The sequence below is a fragment of the Panthera uncia genome, chromosome D2 (genome assembly GCF_023721935.1).
Source record: "Panthera uncia isolate 11264 chromosome D2, Puncia_PCG_1.0, whole genome shotgun sequence".
NCBI lineage: Eukaryota > Metazoa > Chordata > Mammalia > Carnivora > Felidae > Panthera > Panthera uncia.
Genome location: NC_064818.1, coordinates 20,707,812 through 20,731,911, shown reverse-complemented (window position 1 = coordinate 20,731,911; position 24,100 = coordinate 20,707,812). Strand labels below are relative to the sequence as shown.

Sequence of the window (24,100 nt, the reverse complement as noted above, 5' to 3'; positions counted from 1 at the left end):
CATGGAGGGGCGCCTTGTGGCTCAGTCGGTTGAGCGTCCACCTTCAGCTCAGTTCATGATCTCGTGGTCCATGGGTTCGAGCCCCACATAAGGCTCTGTGCTGACAGCTCGGGGCCTGGAGCCTGCTTCTGATTCTGTCTCCCTCTCTTTGCTCCTCCCCTGCTCACATTCTGTGCCTCTCTCTCTCTCTCTCTCTCTCTCTCTCTCTCTCTCTCTCTCAAAAATAAATAAACATTAAAAAAATAAGGGATACCTGGGTGGCTCAGTCGGTTGAGCGTCCGACTTTGGCTCAGGTCATGATCTCACAGTCTGTGGGTTTGAGCCCCGCGTTGGGCTCTGTGCTGGCAGCTCAGAGTCTGGAGCCTGCTTCGGATTCTGTATCTCCCGTCTCTCTGCCCCTTCCCAGGTCATGCTGTGTGTGTCTCTCTCTCTCTGTGTCAAAAATAAATAAACATTAAAAAACATTTTTTTAAACAAATTTAAACAAAGCCATGGAGTGAGGCAGGGTAGTTTGGGGTATGTTTGTTTGTCTTATGTTTCTCAGTGCATTATCTTCCAAAGAACCATCAATGATATCTAGATTACAATGTTTCTTGCACATTATTTGATAGATTTAAATGGTGACTTAAAAACACAGCCATAGATCTCTCCTGCTAAGGCCAAGTATACAAACCACTTTCAAATCAGGAGGTGAATTTTTCTTGGATTATTTTTGTTTGGTGTTCTTTTGTTGCTGTTGTCTTGTATGATTAATGGTTTAATTTTTAAAATCTCAACTCTGATGCCTTAGAACAATAATCTACCACTCAGTTGCTTTGTGGGTACAGACTGCAAATTCAGAGCTCACTTTTTGGTGATACTACGTAAACCTAGCAAGTGTGATAGAAAGATGAATTGGCCTATGGCATGTCTTAGAAAACTAGAAATCAGTGCTTCACTCCCTTATTTGGATGCAGAGAAGTGTGATCAATGCATAAGATAATTACAATAATTAGAAATACTTGGAAAACTATCCGAATAAATGATGACTACCTCCAACTTTTGCCCCCTGTGACTCTTCAGGCTCTTAAGTAGAGCTGAGTTGAAAAGTCCCTGGATTTCATTTAATATGTAAAACAGAGTAATGAGTGATGAGGTTTTGAGTACACTTGCCCTTCCACCATGCCAGCTGCCCATTGGCTCTAGTTGGCTTTAGTCTCATGAGGTCAAATGTGTTGATGACCCTCCAGTTGCTGACTCATGCTTGGGGACCTCCATAACTGTGCATAGTGACTGACTGGTGGATACCCATGTCCTTGTAGGAGCAGGTAGCAAGGGAGAGCAACTACTCAACTCTCAGTACCCAGCTCTTGCAAACTTACTGGGATAGAACCATGTGTTATTATTCAGTTCACCTTTTGTGGTTAAGATGCATGATTCTCTGACTCCTACCCCTGAGGCCTGGAGCATAAAGATATGTGTATACATGCAGAAATAGGAGAAGAGAAGGCTCCAGTCTAGTCATGTGGGAATATGGGAGGTCCAGACTTGTCCTGGATTTTCCCAAGCCTTCCAAATCCAAATTGGGACCCAGTAACATATTCTTCCCAAAATGTGAAATCCCAAAATAGCTCTAGAATAAGTCCCAGATCTAGCTCTCCACCTTCATCCTGGTCAGATGCCTGATTAGTCCCAGAATTAGTGGCATGTTGTGACTCAGTCAACAGAGAGAGAAAGATTAAATACTGTTCATCCTTGTTGATAAGGGGATTCTAGCTGTTGTCTTCCAGTGTTGGTCTTTAAATACAGACTTAACTGTGCTTCATTGTGAGAATAATTCATTGGTTCCAAGAAAGTGATACCTTTGTTTCATTTCTCTTGGTCATTATTTTTATGTTTCTGTTTCCAGAAAGGATTTACTCCCCTCCATGTGGCCGCAAAATATGGGAAGCTGGAAGTAGCCAATCTCCTGCTACAGAAAAGTGCATCTCCAGATGCTGCTGGGAAGGTATGAGGCTGACCACCTTGTAGCAGGCCCCTTCCATGGTAGCAAAACAAGCACTTGCTACTTCACCACCAGCCACCTAAATTATGACTAGTCCCGAGTTAAGTCGCATAGGATGAAGATCACTTTGGAAACAGGAGGTGAACGCTGGGGTCCAAGCATTGTGGAAAGCGGAATGTAACTTACACTCTGTGTTGAACCCACACTAATCCCATCTCCTAAATATAAGCCTCTGATGTTAAGACACTTTTGACACTGGTTGTTGTTTCTGCACGTGTTTTCAGAGCGGGCTAACTCCACTGCACGTAGCTGCACATTACGATAATCAGAAAGTGGCCCTCCTGCTTTTGGACCAAGGAGCCTCACCTCACGCGGCTGCAAAGGTACCTGTGATTGGACAGCCCGAGGAGGCCTGTGGGCAGTGTCTGTTGGTCTCTGTATGTGCATCCACTTTGCTACACATGTAGCACCCTGCACCTTAGACATCACTTAAAAGACACAGAAATATAAGCTCCTCAGGAAATCTGTGCCTTCAGATCTTTGGTCACCTAATGTGGTAGATGCTCAATAAATATTCACGTGCCAATTGATTTTCCTTAAAAATCCGGGACATCCTGGAGCCTGTGGAGGAAATAAAGTTGAAGTATTCTTCAGCCAGATTAAAAACATCAGCACAGCCTGAGGGAGTATGAAAGTCTGACTTTTCAAGGTTATAAAATATGTGTGATATTTTCCTGGCCATAGAACATTGCCTTCAAGTTATTTATTTCTGTTTAATAACATAGGTTGGGAAATTTTGTTTATATGTTTTTATGATTCTTAAGAGGAATCTTTATTCCTATTATTAGGGTGTTTGGGGCCAGTAGACAACCTACATTTTTCAGAAAAGAGATACATAGAGTATATGGCTTCCTGATTCCCCGATATTCTGATTTGAGAGGCAAATCATAAAGAAGAGTGTATTTGAAGATAGGTTAATAGAGTGCTGTCAGTTTAGTAAGCTCTCTCTTGTGGAACAGGTGACTGTGATCTGAGAAAAGTGGAAAGATACAAACCACAACTTAATGCTGTCTAGTTCTTTCACTAAATACTATTGGTTGGAAAAACTTTTAGCATTTTTAAGCTTTATACATCTTTTTTTTTTACTCTGCCATTGTGGGACAGCTACAGTGCTCTGCTTTAAACTTAGTGTTTACATCGAATCTGTTGTACACACAGGTCAATCAATGAATGGGCTGTTCTAGATCACTTTGTGGACTTTAAGAGAGAAAGTTTTCAGGTACCTTCTCTTTTTGAAGACTAGGTTATCTTTGACACCTATTTCTCCTCAAAACCTCTTTTCCTATATGTCTTAATTATCTCCTGCCCCAGCCTCTCCAGAATGTACCCAGTGAAATCTATAGTTCAGAACCAAACCTCTAAATTTGCTTTTCATCTAAATGTGGTTTTCCCTCCATAGTTTCTGATTCTGACAAACATTTTTTCTATCATAAAACCATGCCTTGACATTTGATAAAGCTTTATCTTTTAAAAAAAAAAGAATAGTAGCATTATTCACAGTAGCCAAAAGGTGGAAGCAACCCAGTATTTATTGAAGAATGAACAGATAACTAAAATGTGGTGTATACATACAATGGAGGAAGTAGGAAGGAAATTCTGGCACATGCTACAACATTAATCAGCCTCAAAGACACCATGCTAAGTGAAATAAACCAATCACACAAAAGGACAAATATTGTATGAGTTCAGTCATAGAGAGATAGAAAGTAGAATGCTGGTTGCCAGGGGCTAAAGGGAGGAAGGACTGGGGAATTGGTGTTTAATGGATGGAGTTTCAGTTTGAAGATGGATGGTGGTAATGGTTCCAGAACAATGTGAAATGTGGTTAACGCCATTGACTATACATTTAAAAATGGTTTGGTTTTACATAATGTATATTTACCACAACTTAAAAAATGAAAAAAATTACATTGAAACTTAATGATTGTCTATTTCATTTTAGTATATTTTAATATCCTTTTGGGCCTGGGCCACTTTTATTATATTATAATAACTCCAGGTTCTTGGTAGGAAAATAATTAATAAGCAAATTATTCATTCCTCACAGAAGAGTAAGATAATTAATAGGAAAATTGTTCATTCCTCACATGAGAGTAAGGATTTTGACACAACTAGTACCAAGCAGTTTAGAATTGACAAGAGTCATAAAGTAGTTGTGAAGCAAAATGAGTGCAAGCCACCCTTCCGTCCATCCATTTCTTCTTTCAATCCATAAATAACCCTTAAATAGGTCCGTAGTAGGTATATTTGCAGTTGATTTCCACCTTCATATTTGTCAAACAAGACTTCATGTTTCCATGTCTGTAAAACATCCTTCACAACAAAGAGTTGAAAAGAGTTCTAACAGCACTGAGCCTTTGGAGTAGCTTTTATAGCCAATCCAACACTGGCTTTCCTAAGGAGACGTTACTTCTTGCTGCCACAGCACAATTGCCCCCATAAAAGCTTCAGTAATACCATCGCTGCTACATGGCTGATCGTCCCCACTGTCTGAGGCACTGATCCTGGTCAGGAACTTTTTCTAGACTTTGATCCCAAGCAAAGCCTGTTCCTTCAGTTAAGGATGGGCTTTATCTGCTAGGCAAGAAACCTAGCTACTGTTGTTTAAACTGATGAGGCTCTATTTTTTCTCATTTATAAACAGTCTGGACGTAGGCAGTTGTTGATGTTGGTCCAGTGTTTCCAGAACATTAAGAAAAGCTCCCTGTGATTTTTTTTTCTTCCTTTCCTTTCAGAGACTGTTTTTGCCCAGGCTGCCAGTTCCTCTTTTCAAGCAGGAAAGAAAGACAATAGGGCATTCCCAGAAACTCCACCCAGCCATTTCTCCTTACATGTCATTGGCCACTTCTTTCTGCAAGGGAAGCTAGGAAGTGTAGTTTTTCAGCTGGACACAATGCCAAGGCTCTTTTATTAAAGAAGGAGGGAGAAGGGATAAAGAGTAGGCAAATACTCCCTGGAGTAAAGGAAGGTTTAGCATTTCCAAATTCTGGCCGTGGTGAAAAATGAGGGACAAAGGCTCAAAAAGGCACGATTTGAACATATGGCTATAACAGCAGTTGACTTCAGTGTGAACTCTTTCTCAGTTCACATGCTGGGTTCTTAGGGTAGGTGATGCTCTCTTGCCTTTTCTTCTGTTTCATAGAATTGCCAACATATTTTCTTACTCATACATGTCCTAGGAACCTGATGTGATTTTGTAATGGGGGAGGAGGGAAGGTGCCAAAAAAGTAGGTGGGCTTCTGTGATCCATTTTCACCAGATCTATTTCCCGAGGAAAGACTCTATGCTAGAAGGGGTATTGGCATGAAATCAGGCATAACCTGGACACTCATCGTGGAAAACAGATAGTGAGTCTTAACTTATTATCAGATTTCTCTTCCATAAAATATACAATATATCTACTGGTATGGAACAGTAGAGATTCTTGGGAAAAAATATAAAGTATGATATACATCTATTACTTTTGTTAACTTAAAATTGCATTTCCTTTTGTTTTCATCTTGAACTACAAAAGCACACACTGCAAGCATTTTGTTCTCCACATCAAGAGGAAAAAATATTTAAGATTATTCTATAGCCAAATCTGTCACTATTTTATTTCTCTTCTGATAAATGCATCTTTCCCTTTAGTGTGATATGTGAGAATCATTTTACTTTCCAGAAATTAAGAAGCATTTAGAAAGATTAGAGAACTTCTGATAGGTCTCAAGATGAACCTTTTTGTTTATTATTTGAAATATTTTTAAGTCTTTCTGAGATGAACTTCCATTCTAAAATAAATGCCATGAATTGTTTTTTCCTTGCTTTATTCTTTCCTTTGTAGCTCAGGTAAGGAGCTCAGAGTAAAGCCCTCAGTAATCATGAGTAACTTGTCTAAAGTCAGCATGCATTTCAGAGATGCCAGAGTTTCTCTTTTTAGTGTTCTTTAGGACCTAGGATTTTTGGGTGGAATCAGAAATAATCCAGAGGATTGTCACCTGTTAAAGGACATTGACCTGCCTTCGGTGGTTGACAAGTAACTAACGCGAAGGTTATGTCCGTAGCAAAAGCAAAAAGAAATAAGATGCATGACAAGAAGCTAAACTCAGGCTATGTTGCTGTTACCCCTCTGATTAGCCAGTGCTAGACATATTGACTAATCAGATGACCTATTTTAGCACTGATTTTGTGAATTTTGGCTTTTATGCAGGGGTGGGGATGGTAACGAAACAGACCACCCCCTCCTGTCATTCGCTGTAAAGTTGGGCTCAGTCCAAAGCTCTACATTTGGCTCTGAAGGCAATCTCTTTAGGGTGTGTCTGTACAGAGGGACAAATGTTTCCCAGGTCAGCTAGGGTTTCCAGATGGCAAAAGGTCAAAACTAAAAATAGGGATATAAAATCTTCTACCCTGGCCCATCCCGTTTGGCAGAGGCTGGTTTCAGAAGAGTCTGGAAGCAGCATTTCCACTTGCTTAAATCCTCTACAATTGATTACAGAAAGGGTGTTTCTCAAGTGAGAACCATTATCCTACTAGGACATGCTAATGACTTAAAATATGAGGGTAATTGCAGTAGGCTGGCCGGATCAGTGGTGCAGCAGCCCCCACTGTCCTCTGTGTTGTTTCCTACCCATCCATATGGCCTGGAAAGATTGTGACTGATAGTTGTCTAGATTTGGATCATTTTGCCAAATGTGAATCCATGAATTCCATTTTTTTCCCTCTAAATCTTCTTTTCTATAAAAAATCATTCTCATTTTTCATTGGCATATCTTATATAGTTGGATTCATGCCCAAGTGAAAATATAATCTTGCATTTCTCTTAAATGACAATAAGGCTGGACAAGGTCCCCTAGTGCAGGGGACCTTTCTTTCTCAGGGCAGAAGACTATGAACAACCCTGAGGCACAGTTAATTGCCAGTTTGCCAGAGGAATTTAAGTTGCTTGAACCTCTGGTCATCAGAGGTCAGTCAAGACAAGGATCCCAGAATGTCCTGAAAGTGGTAGTAAGTTTGACTCAAATTCTGAGGATTCACCAGTCACTGTGAGGCACTAGTAGAGATACAAAGACAAATACGACACAATACCTGCCCTCAACAAATTTGTATTTTAGTAGAAGGAAACAGGTATGCAAAGGAAAGAGTGCCACTATCTCCAGGACTTTGATTGGAGTCAGTTAGGTTGGGGGTGGGTGTAGGTGGGGAAGGAGGAAATGAAACCCTTCATGAGAGTATAACCCTTGAGCTGAATCTTCAGCTGATAGATGCTGACCCCAAAGACATGGTGGAGAAGAACATCCTTGATAGAATGAGGCAAAATAGAAACATGAGCTGTATCTTATGTGGGAAACCAGTTCAGCTGAAGCATAATGTAAAAACTAGAGTTTCATAGAAGAGGCAATCAAAGGGGCTGTGAGGGTAGATTATAGCATCTTGACTACCATGAACACTAAATTTTTCAACTTGTTAGCAACAAGTGACTATTAAAGATATTTTAAAGGTAGAGTAATGGCTCTGAATAGCTACTATTGAATGAAAAGTGGAATAATGGCTCTGAACATGTCCATGGTACCACATTGTTTGTTGTTTCCTAGTTGCGTTTCCTTGCATTGGCAATTTAAATAAAGCAAGTAATTATTGAGCACCTACTAACATTAACTGCCTGCAAGAGAGGACACTATATTCCTTTTGCAAAACTGGTGGTACTCTGCATTAAACTGTCTGTAGTATGTTTTCCCAATTTAGGGATGCGGGAGACATTAGGGCAGTACATTAATGGCACAGCTTGATTTATCAGTTTGCTTCTGTGATTATGAATTTTTAAACCGTCGAAGAAAATCACTAGAAAGGGAAGCATACTATTTGAAAGTGCACTGCACACATTTTTATCTTGTTACTGGGCATGTGACCAAGTGATTCGTGTTGACAGAATGGTTATACGCCACTGCACATCGCTGCCAAAAAGAACCAGATGGACATAGCGACAACTCTGCTGGAATATGGTGCTGATGCAAATGCAGTTACCCGGCAAGGAATTGCTTCTGTCCATCTTGCAGCTCAAGAAGGACATGTGGACATGGTGTCCCTGCTCCTCAGCAGAAATGCTAATGTGAACCTGAGCAATAAGGTAACCTTTCTTTTTCTCTGCAAAGCGTATAACGAAACCTTACCTCTCAGAGAGGTCACTAAGAAGCATGCACTAAGAAGCATGAAGAATCCAGGTCAAATAGAATATATGAAGTGTAACGTTGCACAAAGATGTTTACCAAAATATTGTTTATTATAGTAAAGACTTTGAGAAAAAATGTTTAAACAGTAAGAGAATGGTAAATCAATACTTGTCAAGTCATACAATTGAATAACATATAGTCATAAAAATGAAGTCCACAAAGTTTTTCTTAATAATATGAAGTTTTGCTATAACGCTAATTCAAAGTACCACATTACCTTGCCAGAACTTAGCAAAATAGTAAGTTGTAAATTGTAGCCTGTTGATTTTGTCTGCAAATGTTTTGGGGGTACCTACTCATTGCCTCTCCCAGTTTTAAGTCCTACTTAAAAAAATAAATATTAGAAAGAGTGCTGCCTTCATGGAGTCCATTTTAATAACAGAAGTTTAGAGTAGCTATTTTATTCAATAGGTTGGAAAGGTTGTTAGTCTTTCTATGTAAATTGGCAGTTTCAAGGAACGTGTGAAGTCTCTGTTCCCTAGTTTTTTCAAATTCCCGTCCTCATATTTGGCAGCCCCATTATTAGTGAAGAATTTTATGAAGCAAAGTCTAGCCCACAATTGGCCAGAGACATGTTAATGAAGTTAGACCTCTCATTGCATGTATCAGAGAATTTGGGTTTGCTAAACTATTTATTAATACCTTGAGTCTGAGGTCTGCTCAAAGCACCGAACAGATGTTTCTAAGTCTTCCCTTCATATAACACAAAAGCCTGCTACAGTGCTCCCAAGTTCTTGACAATCCAAACTCCCTGGCTTTTTCTCTACCAGTTGGTGATGGCATGGCCATAGCTCAGATTTTGGAGTGGAGTTTCAAGACGGCAATAGTTTTATGGGGACAAATGACAAGTAATTTTATTTGTTTTTCATATACGTGGACTGTATTTTGGAATCATGGAGGTTTTGAATCCTCTGGGTGTGAATCCTAAGCCTGACTCTTCCTTGATGTGTGACTTGATTGAACAAGCTATATGACCTGATGAGCCTCAATTTTGCCCTCTAGTAAATGAAGACAACAATATTTACTTCACAGAAATGTCATAAAGATTAACTGAGGTAACATTCAGCACCTTCTCCTTAAGGACGAAAATAAGAGTTGTCTTAATTGTGGACTTCTTATAATTTAGGGAAAATGTTATTCTGCACTAACCTGAATTCCCGAGGTTGTAATTTAACAAATTCTATAGACCAAAACACATACATAAGAGAACAGGGAAATCTTTTTTATTTCAGTTTTAATATCTTGAAAATATTTTGTGATTATTATAGAACAAAATATTTTTCATATTTTTCTGGTGTAACAATTTGATTTTCTCTTATCTTTTATTTTAAACATTCCTTTTATCTGTGCATGTCTCTGTATTAATGGGAATCACAGACCAATTTCAAACAGCCATTATAAACAGGATGGTTTTTGAATTTCAAGCGTTCAGATAGAGACCAAGCTTACAATAATTTGCTACAAAATTCAACTTGTCTTAAAGACAAGGTAGAAGACCTGGTCTTCCCAAATTGAAGTACATTCTGGCATCCATTAGAGTCTATTTGAAGGGCCCAGAATACTGTATCTCACTAATTCTGTCAAAGGCAATATAGACCTTAACAACTGGTTAATAGGTGAATGTTTTCAGGAGATTTGATACCAAAGTATACTGTGACTTCTCTTTCTTTAAAATCCTCCAGTCAAACAAATAAACAAACAAATAAAATCCTCCAGTCAACTAGTTGCAATACATATCCAGCCTTGCATTCGCCTTAAAATCACAGACATTTTTTAGGCTGAAAATACTTCAGAATTTCCCAGTGTTTGCTTTGATAGACTGGAAATTAGCAAGGAAATTCTGAGGACCAAAATTGTCAGCCATCCTCCAGGGAAAAAACCCTACATGAGCAGAGATACTTCCAGAGAAATTTTGAAAAGCAGATCAGCTGGCTTCCCATGAGCACATTAAAGTTAAGGAACTTTCAAGAACTTCACACTACCAAGGAATGATCTAATATGAAGGCATTTGTAAATTTTTGCTTCCTTTCTCAGTTGCCATGTTCCACATAAAGTGTGAAGTAAGCCCTGATGTGAAAACAGGAAATGAGCAGAACGTGTTATTCAATAAGGAAACTCTGACCATTTTCTGTCAGTTTTTCCTAAACTGCCAATTTTAAACATCATTTATTGTCTCTCCCTCCCTATCCTACCTCCCCACTTAACACTAGATTTTATTTCCTTGTTAAAAAATAGATATTAAAAAGAAAGATTTAGCTTTTGTGAAAATTGATATTGAACTAAAGAGTTTATTGCTTTCACTTATTTCTTTTCTGACTAGTAATCAGTGGTTCCCAGTAGCTCCAAGGAAAAGAGACCATGACTAGCTACTAGTGAAGTTAGCTAGTGTTTGATTTCAGTTTCGCTTTTGATGTTCCTGCTTTCCCACATGGATTTTGTAGGCCACAAGTAGCTCTATTCCTTTGTACCACTAATAGAATGTTAAGCAGGGCTGTTTATATTCTGAGTTAGTGGTGTTCTCTTGTTCCAAATAACCGCCACTTTTTAAAATAAGCAATGGCTGAAACCTTATAAAAGATTAACAGGTAACCTCTGAATTCAAATGGGACTGTTGTAACCACCACATTATTTTTTAAAAATCTTTTTAATGACGGGGTATCTGGGTGGCTCAGTCGATTAGGCGTCCGACTTGGATCTCACGGTTCATGGGTTCGAGCCCTGCATCAGGCTCTGTGCTGACAGCTCAGAGCTTGGAGCCTGCTTTGGATCCTGTGTCTCCCTTGTTCTCTCTGGCCCTCCCCCGCTTGTGCGTGCTCTCCCTGTCTCTCAAAATTAAATAAATAAACTTTAAAAAAAATAACAAAATAAAATCTTTTTAATGAAAATCATGAACATAAAAATAAGTTTCTTTTTAGCATATTTTATCTAAAGATGTTTGCTTTTATCTTCTGATTTAATCATCTAGTGGATGATTCAGTGCTAGACGCTAGACACTGGTTATAAAAAGATTAAGGATACAGTATTTGCCTCAACAAGGTCACAGTGGTTTGAGGAAGACAGACAAGGAAACAGAATTTATTTATTTTTTTTAATTTTTTTTTTAACGTTTATTTATTTTTGAGACAGAGAGAGACAGAGAATGAATGGGGGAGGGGCAGAGAGAGAGGGAGGCACAGAATCGGAAGCAGGCTCCAGGCTCTGAGCCATCAGCCCAGAGCCCGACGTGGGGCTTGAACTCATGGACCGTGAGATCGTGACCTGAGCTGAAGTTGGACGCTTAACCGACTGAGCCACCCAGGCACCCCAAGGAAACAGAATTTAAATGCAGGATTATGATGCTCTTAATAGAGGTGAGCACATAGAAGGTGTGCACATAAATGTAACAATGAGGCCCTTTGTGAGACAAGGACAGACAGTGAAGTCCAGGAAGGCTGTGAGTGACTCCATGGTACAGGTAGAGTGGGTAACCCATGAGGCAGCATGAACATGGGGGAACATGAGAAAGTAAGGCACATGCCGCAATACCTTTCCCAAACTTTGCTGAGAAACACTCAGTAAAGTATCTTCAAAAGTGTTGAAAAGTCTCAAACTTAGAATAGGTAACCTCTACAAAATACTATGGCTGAAAATATTTGTTTCCTCTAAAGTAGAACATGGAGGGGGTGGGGGGATGGGTGAAACAGGGATTAAGGAGAGCACTTGTGATGAGCACTGGCTGATGTATGGAAGTGTTAAATCACTATATTGTATACATGAAACTCATAGAGCACTGTATGTGTACTAACTGGAATTAAAAATAATAAATAAATAAATAAATAAATAAATAAATAAATAAAGTAGAACATGGAACATTGTTATAAGATTATGTCAGTGTTGGGTGGTGCCAGTCTTGGCCCCAGCTTATTTTTCTTGGACTTCAACTGAGTGCATTGGTCCTCCTTTTCTTATTTCCTCTCTTTTCAGTTTGAGTGGGCTTCCTCCCAAATTCTGTAAATAGTTAAAAAGCCGAGAGCAAGTGAGTCTTCCTGAATCCTATAATCTGTTTGATGGGACAGCAACCCCTAAATAAGTCATGTACGGCATCTAGAGGGCTCTGTGCCCTCCCTGGTGTTGTCCCTGATTCACTCCTCTCCTCTGACAAATGCCATGGCCGAGGCTCCTGTTGCACAGATGCTAGAGGAAGAGAAGGAAGGCCTCCAGGACTCAGATACTAACCTCCATGCTCGTACTGGGGGAAAGAAAACAATCTGCAAGCACTCACACCAAGTTACTCTTTCCTAAATATAATTCATGAAAAGACACTTTACAACTACAGAGGATTTTTAAACTTGTGTACAGTCTTGGTGATTTTTTCTTGGCCATTAGAACAACCAGGTAGCCTGCACGTTCTGTTGTAGACTCAGTTTCAAATGTTCAGTCTCATTAAACACATACACCATTCAAATGACCTGGAAATTCTCATGGTACAGCATTCATTTTGCATTTCGAGGCCATCTTTCCTACCCAGAAACAACATACAGAACATATTTATCAGCTGTGGGTATTAATATTTGGTGAAGAAAATATTATCATCATATGTCAATACTTAATTTTATAACTAACTTTTCTTTTAATTCTGCTAAAGCTAGTGCCAATGGTCATGTGTTGAAATTCCTGCATAATTTTGCAAAAAAATTCTCTAGGTGTCTTTTTGGTAAATATTTATTTACTTATTTTTGAGTATAGTTGACATACAATCTCAAATTAGTTTCAGATGTGCAACTTAGTGATTTGACAAGTTTATACATCATGCTGTGCTCACTACAAGTTTAGCTACCATCTCTGTCCTGTCACAACACTATTATAATATTATTCACTGTATTACATATGCTGTGCCTTTTATTCCCATGACTTATTCATTTCATAACTGGAAGCCTGTGTCTCCCACTCCCCTTCACCCATTTTGCACAATCTCTCACTCCCCCTTCCCTGTGGCAACCATCAGTTTGTTTTCTGTTTTAACAGACCTGATTCTGCTTTTGTTTACTCATTTAAAATTAACAACAACAAAATATTTTTGTTAATTCATTTAAAAATATTTTTCTTTGTGGACGTATTTTAAGGCAAATCCCAGACATTATATCATTTTATATCTTTTTTTTAAAGCCTCTAGTTTTGACAAGTGAACACTGGAGTATGTAGTAGGAAAATGGTATAATGTCTGGGATTTGCCTTAAAATACGTCCACAAAGAAAAGAATGAAGAAGTAGGGCTGGATGAAGTAAATGTAGGAAAACCTTGATAAACCATAGAGTCTGTGGTGAGTCCACAAGGTTCACTCCATTCCCTCCACTTCTGAGAATGTTTGAAATTTTCATGAAGCCTGCAGATAACAGTGTTGCCACGGTGCTAATATATAAACATATTTTGTAGATTTTTTTTAACATAAGAATTCTAGGCTTGGGCACCTGGGTGGCTCAGTCTGTTGAGCATCCGACTTCGGTTCAAGTCATGATCTCACAGTTCGTGAGTTCAAGCCCCACATTGGGCTCTATGCTGACAGCTCAGAGCCTGCTTGAATCCTCTGCCTCCCTCTCTCTCTCTGCCCCTCCTCCACTCATGCTCTTCCTCTCAAACATTTAAAAGAAATTTTTTTTTTTAATTTAAGAATTCAAGGCTTAGTCTCCTACAATTCATAAATTGTTCTCATACATGCCATGTGTGCTATATTACCTTCTCTAAAATGACTGTACTTTGAATCTTTTGCAGAATGGCCTGACCCCACTCCATTTGGCTGCTCAAGAAGACAGAGTGAATGTGGCTGAAGTCCTCGTAAACCAAGGGGCAAATGTGGATGCCCAGACAAAGGTATACAAAAAAGAATGTGTCGTTTGGTGACTCCTATATGGAAACAAGTACGATTTGATGGGGGGAGAACAAATTTTCCATCATATCTTTTATACATAGCATGTCAAACATAAATCTGTGCAAAGGACACCAAAGCCTCTGGTTATAGTGTCCCAGATGCTTTATGTCTTTAATGGCTTGGGCACTTTATCCCAGCTGCCTATAGATATCCACCCATGTTAACAGTATTTATCCTTGTGATAACAAATCGGTCCTCCAAGGACAGAGTGTAAAATCTTGGACCTTTTTTAGCTTTTGTGACTGACTTTAAAATGCATCCAGAAAAATTTATCAGTAATTTGTGACCATTAACTTTGTTTAGACACAGTCTATTAAAAAAAGGATAAAATAAGTTTTATTCAGTTATTCCTCACTTGCTAAAATCTTTATGGTATGTGTGGTCACTAGCATCTCCCTCTCTCCCTCTCTCTCTCTTTCTCTCAAATAGCTCTCTTCAGAAAGAAAACAATACTGATTAATATCTTATAATTACACAATTTCAAACTCAGATAAGAAAAATGGATGTTTTGTGTCATCAGACATAGGACTTCATATTAACCCCATTTCTCTGAGCATTTATTTTGCACTTAATTTTGCTACCTCTTCATGGCAAACTTGTTTTATCTACTCTAAAATATAACTCTTGTTTCTTTCCATATATCATATTTTTGACACAAAAATAAATGCTTATTAAATATTGTGAATACAAGGGCACCTGGGTGGCTCAGTTGGTTGAGCATCTGATTCTTGATTCTCTCTCTCTCTCTCTCTCTCTCTCTCTTTCTTTTCCTCTGCCTCTCTTCCTCACCCTCTCTCTCAAATTAAAAACATTAAAAAAATAAATAAATAAAGTTGTATCAAGCCTTGCACTGGGCTCTGTGCTATACATGGAGCCTGCTTGGTATTCTCTCTCCCTCTCTCTCTGCCCCTTTCTCCGCTCTTGCACACATGCTGTCTGTCTGTCTGTCTCTCTCTCTCTCTCAAAATGAAAAATTGTGAATACAAACATTTTGTATATAATATGTATAGATTCTGAGGTGTGTATATAAATACTGAAGATACTAACAAATATAGAAGTATCACCAGGAATTAGCCAAGTCAAAAGATATTCAGGGGCACCTGGGTGGCTCAGTTGGTTGACTGCCTGATTCTTGATTTCAGCTCAAGTCATGATCCCAGGGTCATGGGATCAAGCCCCCCATTGGTCTCTGCACTAAGCACGGAGCCTGCTTAAGATTCTCTCCTCTCTCTCTCTCTCTCTCTCTCTCTCTCTCTCTTCCTCTGCCTCTCTTCCTCACCCTCTCTATCAAATTAAAAACATAAAAAATAAAGTGGCATTCAGACATCAAAATCAGACTGGATTTGCCAGACAAGCACAGAGGGAACAGCCCTGAGTAGACTACACCCTTTGGACATTGTTCGGCTGTCTGTGGCAGTGGCTGCTCCACCCATACTGTGTTCTATTAAAAAGAAGCTGCCTGAAAGAGATCTGACCAGGCAAGATCCTGTCTGTGCTTTAAAGTTTGTGTTAAAGCAGTAAAGCAAGTATCATTGTCCCTGGTCAGGACAGCCTGAGGTGGAACTGGGAGGTAGGCAAACTCCCCTCTACCTCCCTTTCTGGAATGTCTGTGGCCTTGAGGTCTCCATGACCTCACTTGGTAGCCAGCTTGCTCAGCAATCCCTTCACTCTATTTCCCTTCCTTTCTAAAAATTCTCATGATCCTCAGTCTTGAGTGCTTTCCTAGGTAGCTAAGTATTTAACAGAGAAACCATTAAAGGCACTGGCAGCAGCTGGATGGTTTCTTGCTACTCTCCATTCGAAAAATAAAAGCATTTTTAATTCTAAAAAAAGAATCAGCTGAGTTTAGCTTACCATCTTTATTTTACTTATGGTAAATATATTCATCTTGTGTTGTTTTATTTACACACACAAACACAGACTTAAACACGTTTTTTGGTTACCTCTCTCTTTACAGAGTAAAGATTCCAGGAAGCACAGGCAGGGTTAAGTTTCTCCATATGTTTTTGCCCCTGCACATCCAAAGCATATACTATAATTCAGTCAGGAAGTGTGGCAATGATTCTCCGGGGCAGGTGGGGAGGCAGGACATGGTGCCAAGAGTCTTCTTGCACACGTGGCCCCTGGGCTTAAGGTTCGTAGGCCTCTACCAGGGTTTCCTCCTAACCCAGCCCACCTTAGGTCATGATCATTTTTGTACTTGGTATAATATTTATGAAGCATGTTCCCTTTCCTGCCCTTTACAAGTGATGCACTTTGAAAAGCACCTCTCGTGGCGCCTGGGTGGCTCAGTCGGTTAAGCGTCCGACTTTGGCTCAGGTCATGATCTCATGGTCTGTGAGTTCAAGCCCCGCGTCGGGCTCTGTGCTGACAGCTCAGAGCCTGGAGCCTGTTTCAGATTCTGTGTCTCCCTCTCTCTCTGGCCCTCCCCCGTTCATGCTCTGTCTCTCTCTGTCTCAAAAATAAATAAACGTTAAAAAAAAAATTTGAAAAGCACCTCTCTGCCTCCTACAAATTCTTTTCCCTTTCTTTTTCTTCTCAGCAAAGATCATAGCACCAAGAAAGCCCTGAGGCTGTGATCATCCTATAGCTGAATAGAGCAGAAGTGCAGAGAGATAGGTTGTTGGGATTTGCCTTCTGATCTTGTGAATAAGTTTATTCTATGAATGTCCAAATTCTTATTGGTGAATATGATGTCTCTAAGTAGCCTACAGTTGGAAAGTATAGTACCGTCAGATTCACTGGCTTAAATTTAAAAAATGATAAATATGAAAACATGGAGAGCACTTCTCTCTTGTGGGAAAAATATCTGAAAATCCTGGTAACAGCTTTTGCAGCCTTCCCACTGGGCTTGCTGACCTTCTCCACGTCCAGCTCTGTATTTGAGGTTCACCAAATCAGTTCAGACTAAATTGTGCTGCTGGCCACAGGGTTTAATATTTAGTGCTGTTCAGATGAAATAAAGCTATTCCTTCCACTTTTTAAAAGAATAATCTCCTGAAGCATTTTATTTAGACCATCCAAATGCACTGATTCTCAGGGGTACTAATTAGCAAATTAATAGTTAAATTATATTTCTTTAAATGTGTGTAAAATAATGAAAAAAATTTATTTGATGCTCATTTCACATTCATTTTTTTGAGCTCTTACTACTTGCCAAGTTCTCAACAGGGTGATATATTCCTTGATCTCTTTATAGTCTAGAAAAGAAGACATATGATAATAAAAATAATAATAAAATAATATAGTAATAATATAATATAACAATGTATAATTATATATAATAATATAATAAAATATATTACTCACCTTCTCTGTGTCAGGTATTAATTTCTTTCCTTTATTAATTAGTTTAATCCATACAAGTACCCTAGGAGGTGGGTGAAATTAGTATCCCTGTCCCTCAGAGGAAACTGAGGTACAGACAAGTAATTACTTATACAAGGTCACATAGGTAATTGGTACAAAGCCTGAATTTGACCCCATATATAAATTAGTAATTTTAGAACTATTGGAATTAACTGAATTATTTCACAAAGGTTGGGAATGTAGGAGGGAGCTATAACTGGTTCAGTATCACAGAAACATGAGAAAAAAATGGGGGCATGTCCCAAGATACTGCTAGAAGATTAAGATTTCAGAGGGCCTGGGTGGCTCAGTTGGTTAAGCATGTGACTTTGGCTCAGGTTATGATCTTGTGGTTTGTGAGTTTAAGCCCTGCGTCAGGCTCTGTGCTGACAATGCAGAGCCTGACCTGCTTCAGATTCTGTGTCTCTCTCTCTGCCCCTCCCCAGTTCATGCTCTCTCTCTCTCCCTCTCTCACATACACACACACTCTCTCTCTATTTCTCTGTCAAAAATAATAAATAATAAAATTAAGTTTTAAATAATAAAAAAAATATTTTCAAAGATTTCAGAGGGCCTTAATGTGCCAGGCAAAGTAAGTTCAGCTTTTTATCCTGTTTGCACTGGGAAGCCACGGAAGGTTTTAAACAGAAGAGTGGTAAGATCAGACATCGGGTTAGAAAGAGCCTAAGAGATAGTGCAAAAACTAAGTAGGTCAAAGGAGTTTGGAGGAGGGGCATTTGAAGGCTGTTACTAAGGTCTAGATGGAGAATAAAGAAGACCTCTGCTTAGGGGCAGATGGGAAATTGATGAACAAGGGAGAAATTTAAGAAATACTTAAAGAAGTATTGGGGTGCCTGGATGGCTCAGTCAGTTGAGTGTCCAACTCTTGATTTCGGCTCAGGTCATGATCCCAGGGTATGGGATCAAGCTCTGCATCAGGCTCTGTGTTAAGTGTAGAACCTGCTTAGGATTCTCTCTTTCTCTCCTTCGGTCCCTCTCCCCTGTGCGCGCTCTCTCTCTCTCTCTCTCTCTCTCTGTGTGTGTGTCTCTCACTGAGAAACAATGTGGTGGAAATCAAAGAACAAATCCTGGAATCAATGATGTTTTAAAAAAGCTCTTTGTGAAGATATCTTACAGTCTTCCATGGGTCTTCATCTGCCATATTATCAAGTACTCCTTAGTATAACATGTGACGATAGTCTTTCATACACATACAATAATCAACACATAAAAATTGAAAAAAAAGTTTACCTGAAATAAATAAAATCAAGGAGTAGTCATAGCTGTGAATGGGTGTGTTCACTGAGGAAGAGTATGCCAAGAGTAAGGAAGGCTAAGGATGGACTCGTAGATAGAGAACCACAGATTTTAGGAGGTTGGGAGTGAAGTGTGGATTTCTTACTCCTCTCTTCCAAACCCCGTTTGAGCAGATGCACCTAACTCAGTAAAATAAGGTGCTACGGCACCATGGATCAAAAACGCCAGAATCTCCATCTGCACCTGTTTGCTCTTCATATACAAATGCAACCTCTTGGTATTGCCTAAAGGAGAAGGCTTAACTCCCGCTTATAATGATGGTATAAGTAGGCACAGTGGAAAAAGAGGCAGAGACTGCTCAGTTAGCTGAACTGTGATTATTTCTTAGCTATTCCAGACAGAATAGTCGGTCTTTCCAAAATTGATTGCTGCTAGTTGGAAAGAATTCTCAAATCACATCCCTCTGAGCATATTTATGCAAGGTACCATTTAATGTGGGCATTTTATGACCCTCAGTGAATGGAAAAGCCCCAATTTGGTTTCTCTAAATGCAAAATAAATCTTCTTGATGATGCACATGTACTTTTAATAAAATACTTAAATGCTTGTGGAGCACTGAGAATACCAGTGTCTTAGAGTATAACAAACAGGGAAGAGATTGGGAGGAATGAGCTCAGAGATTTAATGCATAGGTGGTGTAGAGGAGGGACCAGATCAGACAGGCCTTAATAGCCCATCACAATGACTTAGGGTTTTACTAGGAATGAGATGAGAAGCTATGACGGTGAGTAGAAATTTTACATTAAAATACTTAAAATCAGGGCTCCTGGGTGGCTCAGTAAGCTAAGCATCCAACTCTTGATTTTGGCTCAGGTCATGATCTCACCGTTCATGAGATAGAGCCTCACGCCTCTCCCTCCCTCTCTCTGCCCCTCCCCTGCTCATGCTCACGCTCTCTCTCTCTCTCTCTCTCTCTCTCTGTCCCCCTCCCCTTCTCCTTCTCCCTCTCTCTCTCAAAATAAATAAATAAATAAAATACTTAAAATGATTCAATTTCTTTAAAAAATCTAATTAATAAATGTAGTACAATAGCCATTGGAAACTGCTGCATTATTGCTTAGGCACATTGACTCAAAACATGAAAAGTTTCTTAATATTTAGATTTTAAAAATATTTTCTATATGTTTTTTTAGCTTGGGATTAATCCTCTACCACTAAAGTTGGAAGTAATGTTACTTCAGTTAAGCTAATTGTACTGAGAACTGATTAGAGAAAATTATTACCATGCCTCCTACACTAAGTACCATTCTGATTTCTAATGCAGTATCCTGAGCTCCTCAGCATCAAGAAAGAAGTCTGCAGGGTGCCTGGATGGCTCAGTCAGTTAAGCATCTGACTCTTGATTTCGGTTCAGGTCATGATCTCACAGTTTGTGAGTTCAAGCCCCACATCGGGCTCTGTGCTGACAGCATGGAGCCTGCTTGGGATTTTCTGTCTTTCTTTCTTTCTTTCTTTCTCTCTCTCTCTCTCTCTCTCTCTCTCTCTCTCTCTCTCAAATAAATAAGAAAGAAAGAAAGAAAGAAAGAAAGAAAGAAAGAAAGAAGGAAAGAAAGACAAAGGAAAGAAAGAGAAAAGAAGGAAAGAAAGAGAAAGGTGCCTGTAAAGTAGGCAAGTCAGTTCTGGTCACCAAAACAGGATCTTCTTCATCATGCATGGAGCAGCTTTGGGGTTTCCATATGACTCCCATACAAGTGGTTATGCTGAGCTTTATCAGTGGGAGTCCAGGCAGTGTGCGAGCACTGACAGCTCCTTTTGTGGAACAGAATGTGACCAGAGTAAGCTCTTTAGGGCATCACGTCCCTGGTGAGATGTCTTCACCTTCCACAATCAGCCATGGCCTGGCCATTCCCTTTTCAAATTCAAATATACCCATTTGTAACATGTCTTCGTCAGATGGGGCCGCTATAACAAGAATACCATAGAGTGGACAAACTTCCATTTCTCACAGTTCTGAAAGTTGGGAAGTCCAAGATCAAAGTGCCAGCAGATCCCTTGTGTGGTAAGGGACCTCTTGCTGGTTTGCAGATGGCTATCTCATACCTTCTTGTTGTAATCTTCACATGGCAGAGGGCAGAGAGAAGAGGCGAGCTCTCTCCTGCCTCTTCCTGTAAGGGCACTAATCCCATTCATGAGGACTCCACCTAATTACCTGTGGCCTAAGTATCTCCCAAAGGCTACATCTCCAAATGCCATCACACTGGGGGTTGGGATTTCAGCATATGAATTTGGGGGGACACAGACATTCAGTCTGTAGCATGGAGTCACCATAAAGATACAATAGTGCATCGCACATGAGATACAGATCCTTGAAACCATGGACCCCCATGTTCCCCTGCCCCCCTCGTGCATACTGAGAAATGGTTTTAAAACTCTATGCTCTTCCTTGTGGTGATCTGGTGCTGCCAGTGTCCTCATAAACAGAGATTTATTGTGGGCACTGAAATGACATGGTGGTGTCTCTTGCAATGTGGCCATCTAGAAGAGTATATGGATATCCTTATTTTAAACACATAGTTATACACACATATATATGATACATATATAATCATATATATGTGTAAAAATATATTTTTTAATAGATAGGACTTATGTCCTTCAGTGGTCAGAGGATATTAATTTGGGAAACAACTTACTGCTTTGTCTGTTAATTTGGGAAACAACTTACTGCTTTGTCTATATCAGTTGTTTTCAAATTATGGGACTCTAGCTAGTTGGGCAGCAGCCTTTAGCTACAGCATATACACCCGGATCAAGTTCATGCATCCCAGACCTCCTGAAGACCAGCCTCTTCGGCTTTAGTGGTTCTGTGCTTCCCACCTCTGTCATGCGTTCTGATGCTCATCCACTGCCTGGCATTATCATTAAGCCACTTTGTGTTTTTTTCTACCTCAGTTTTATGCTTTTAGAGAATAGAGTGTTCATCTTATGTGGATCCTGAGAAACTTAACAGGAACCCATGGGGGAGGGGAAGGAAAAAAAAAGAGGTTAGAGTGGGAGAAGGAGCCAAAGCATAAGAGACTCTTAAAAACTGAGAACAAACTGAGGGCTAATGGGGGGGTGGGAGGGAGGGGAGGGTGGGTGATGGGTATTGAGGAGGGCACCTGTTGGGATGAGCACTGGGTGTTGTATGGAAACCAATTTGACAATAAATTTCATATATTTAAAAAAAAAAGAGAGAGAATAGAGTGTTCTGTAAATCCTAGTCCACATCTGTCTGCAGAACACTCTCCCTAACCCTCCCCAGAAGCCACACCATCACTCTGTCCAGACTGCCGGCTGTGCCATGTTTACTTCCTATCTTGAAAAGTCGGTGCGAGAATAAAATGAGTTGATGCAAGAGAGAGTCCTTTGGGAAGTTCCTAACTACTTACATGTGACATGGTACTATTTTTTAGTACCCCCCCCCTCTCTCTCTCTCTCACACACACACACACACACACACACACACATATGGGAAAAACACTTATTTTTTGCCAGCTCAAAAAGACAGGTTAAATAATACTTTTGCTTCTATTTAGGGTAGCTGTTACTAAAAGTATACTTATGAGGTTTCTTTTCTAAAAAATATAATTACAGATGGGATACACACCTCTCCATGTGGGCTGCCACTATGGAAACATCAAGATTGTTAACTTCCTGCTCCAGCATTCTGCAAAAGTTAATGCCAAAACAAAGGTAAACTCTTTTCTCCTTTGTATCCACCAAAGTCATTGATTTTTGTGTCCAAGGAAGTAAATGTCCTTTCTTCCACCTTCCTTCTGCAGAATGGGTATACGCCATTACATCAAGCAGCTCAGCAGGGACACACACATATAATAAATGTCTTGCTTCAGAACAACGCTTCCCCCAATGAACTCACTGTGGTAAGGGGGAAGGGAAGGGAAGAGGGAGGCTAAGGGAGGAGGGAGGAGATGAACCTGGATACTGGAATCTTCTTACAGTTTTTATCGGGCACCAATGTTGCTGTTTTACTTTCATTTATAGGTATAAACAGAGCATTCAGTGGAATGCAGGGCAGAGACAATAGCTATATTGTGAGCTGTCCAGAGAGAGAAAGATGTAATTAGATGTTTCATACTTAGAAACTACAAATCCATTGCCAACTAGTAGGAAATACATATATAAAATGAAAAACGTTTGTTTCTTTGATGATTTAGAACGTTAATAAGCCTCTTGGGTTCCGTGTGTAGAAGCCGAGTCTCTGCTGCGTGAGTGGGAACAGGTTAGGTGGGTTTTGTGCAAGGTATGTGTCTAATGAAATAGTGTTTTGTGTATGACAGTGGGTGGGGCCAATGAGACACTCGCCTTCTGTTTAGTATGGGCGAAACATGTGGGAGCACACAGACACTAAGACATGGGGAATGACTTGTTAATTCCTTGTCCTCATTTCCCTCTGGCCAGAATGGGAACACTGCCCTCGCCATTGCCCGAAGGCTGGGCTACATCTCAGTGGTCGACACCCTGAAAGTAGTGACTGAGGAAACCATGACCACAACTGTAAGTAGCAGATGCTGGCCCTTGTCCCCTCAGAGCCAGCTCTCAGGCTGTAGATTTTCTGGGACTTTTGGGAGATGAACCTACTTTCCCCTCTTCACAGACTAAGCGCCATGTTTCCGAATGCTGTCCCTCTCATTTCTGATATTGAGAAACTAAATACTAAAAATACCTTTTTAAAATTTGCATTAGGAACTATGGAGTTTTTCATTCCACATAAAGCTAAATGTATGTATTCATTTGTTTTGCTGTAAAAATAGTTTTAATGAAGTGAAGGCAGAAATATTTTCACATTCTTCTTTGGCAGTGTAGGAAAGTTGAAGATAAGTTGGTTCTTTACGATGTTGTGACTCACAAATCATAATGGATACGTTGCTATCATTGTGAAAACAGTTTTTACGTTGTTGCAAAACTAAAACATTTGGGAGAGGATCGGAATGGATTTTTATCACCACCCTCACCACTCTTCCAGTCAGCGATTGGCGTTTTCGTAGGAAAAACAATAGGATGTTTTATTAAAATTGTAAATAAATCTTTACCAGGGGGCCTTATTGCGTCAGATACGTTTTTACAAGCTGCAGCCTCTAGGATAAGTCATTTCTTATTAACACCATCTGGAGCCTTTGAACTGCATCAGGATTTGGTAACTTTGGAATCAAGAGCTGATATTGCGCCATTATCACAGGCTTATTGCAGTTATTCCTGACTCCATGACTCAACACACATGCCTGAGATTGGCTCTGTACAATGTAAATTTAGGACTCTGGAACACTGGGATTTATC

At 39.7% G+C, this 24,100-nt stretch overlaps 1 protein-coding gene across 1 annotated transcript in view; it reads left to right on the top strand.

The window, feature by feature from the left end:
- Window positions 1–24,100, top strand: part of ANK3 (ankyrin 3) — a 335,763-nt gene that overhangs the window by 183,583 nt on the left and 128,080 nt on the right. Inside the window, exons 15-21 of the mRNA XM_049646133.1 lie at window positions 1,889–1,987; window positions 2,269–2,367; window positions 7,953–8,150; window positions 14,002–14,100; window positions 22,400–22,498; window positions 22,588–22,686; window positions 23,225–23,320. Coding sequence (XP_049502090.1) covers window positions 1,889–1,987; window positions 2,269–2,367; window positions 7,953–8,150; window positions 14,002–14,100; window positions 22,400–22,498; window positions 22,588–22,686; window positions 23,225–23,320 — 789 coding nt within the window. The remainder of the gene's footprint in view (window positions 1–1,888; window positions 1,988–2,268; window positions 2,368–7,952; window positions 8,151–14,001; window positions 14,101–22,399; window positions 22,499–22,587; window positions 22,687–23,224; window positions 23,321–24,100) is intronic.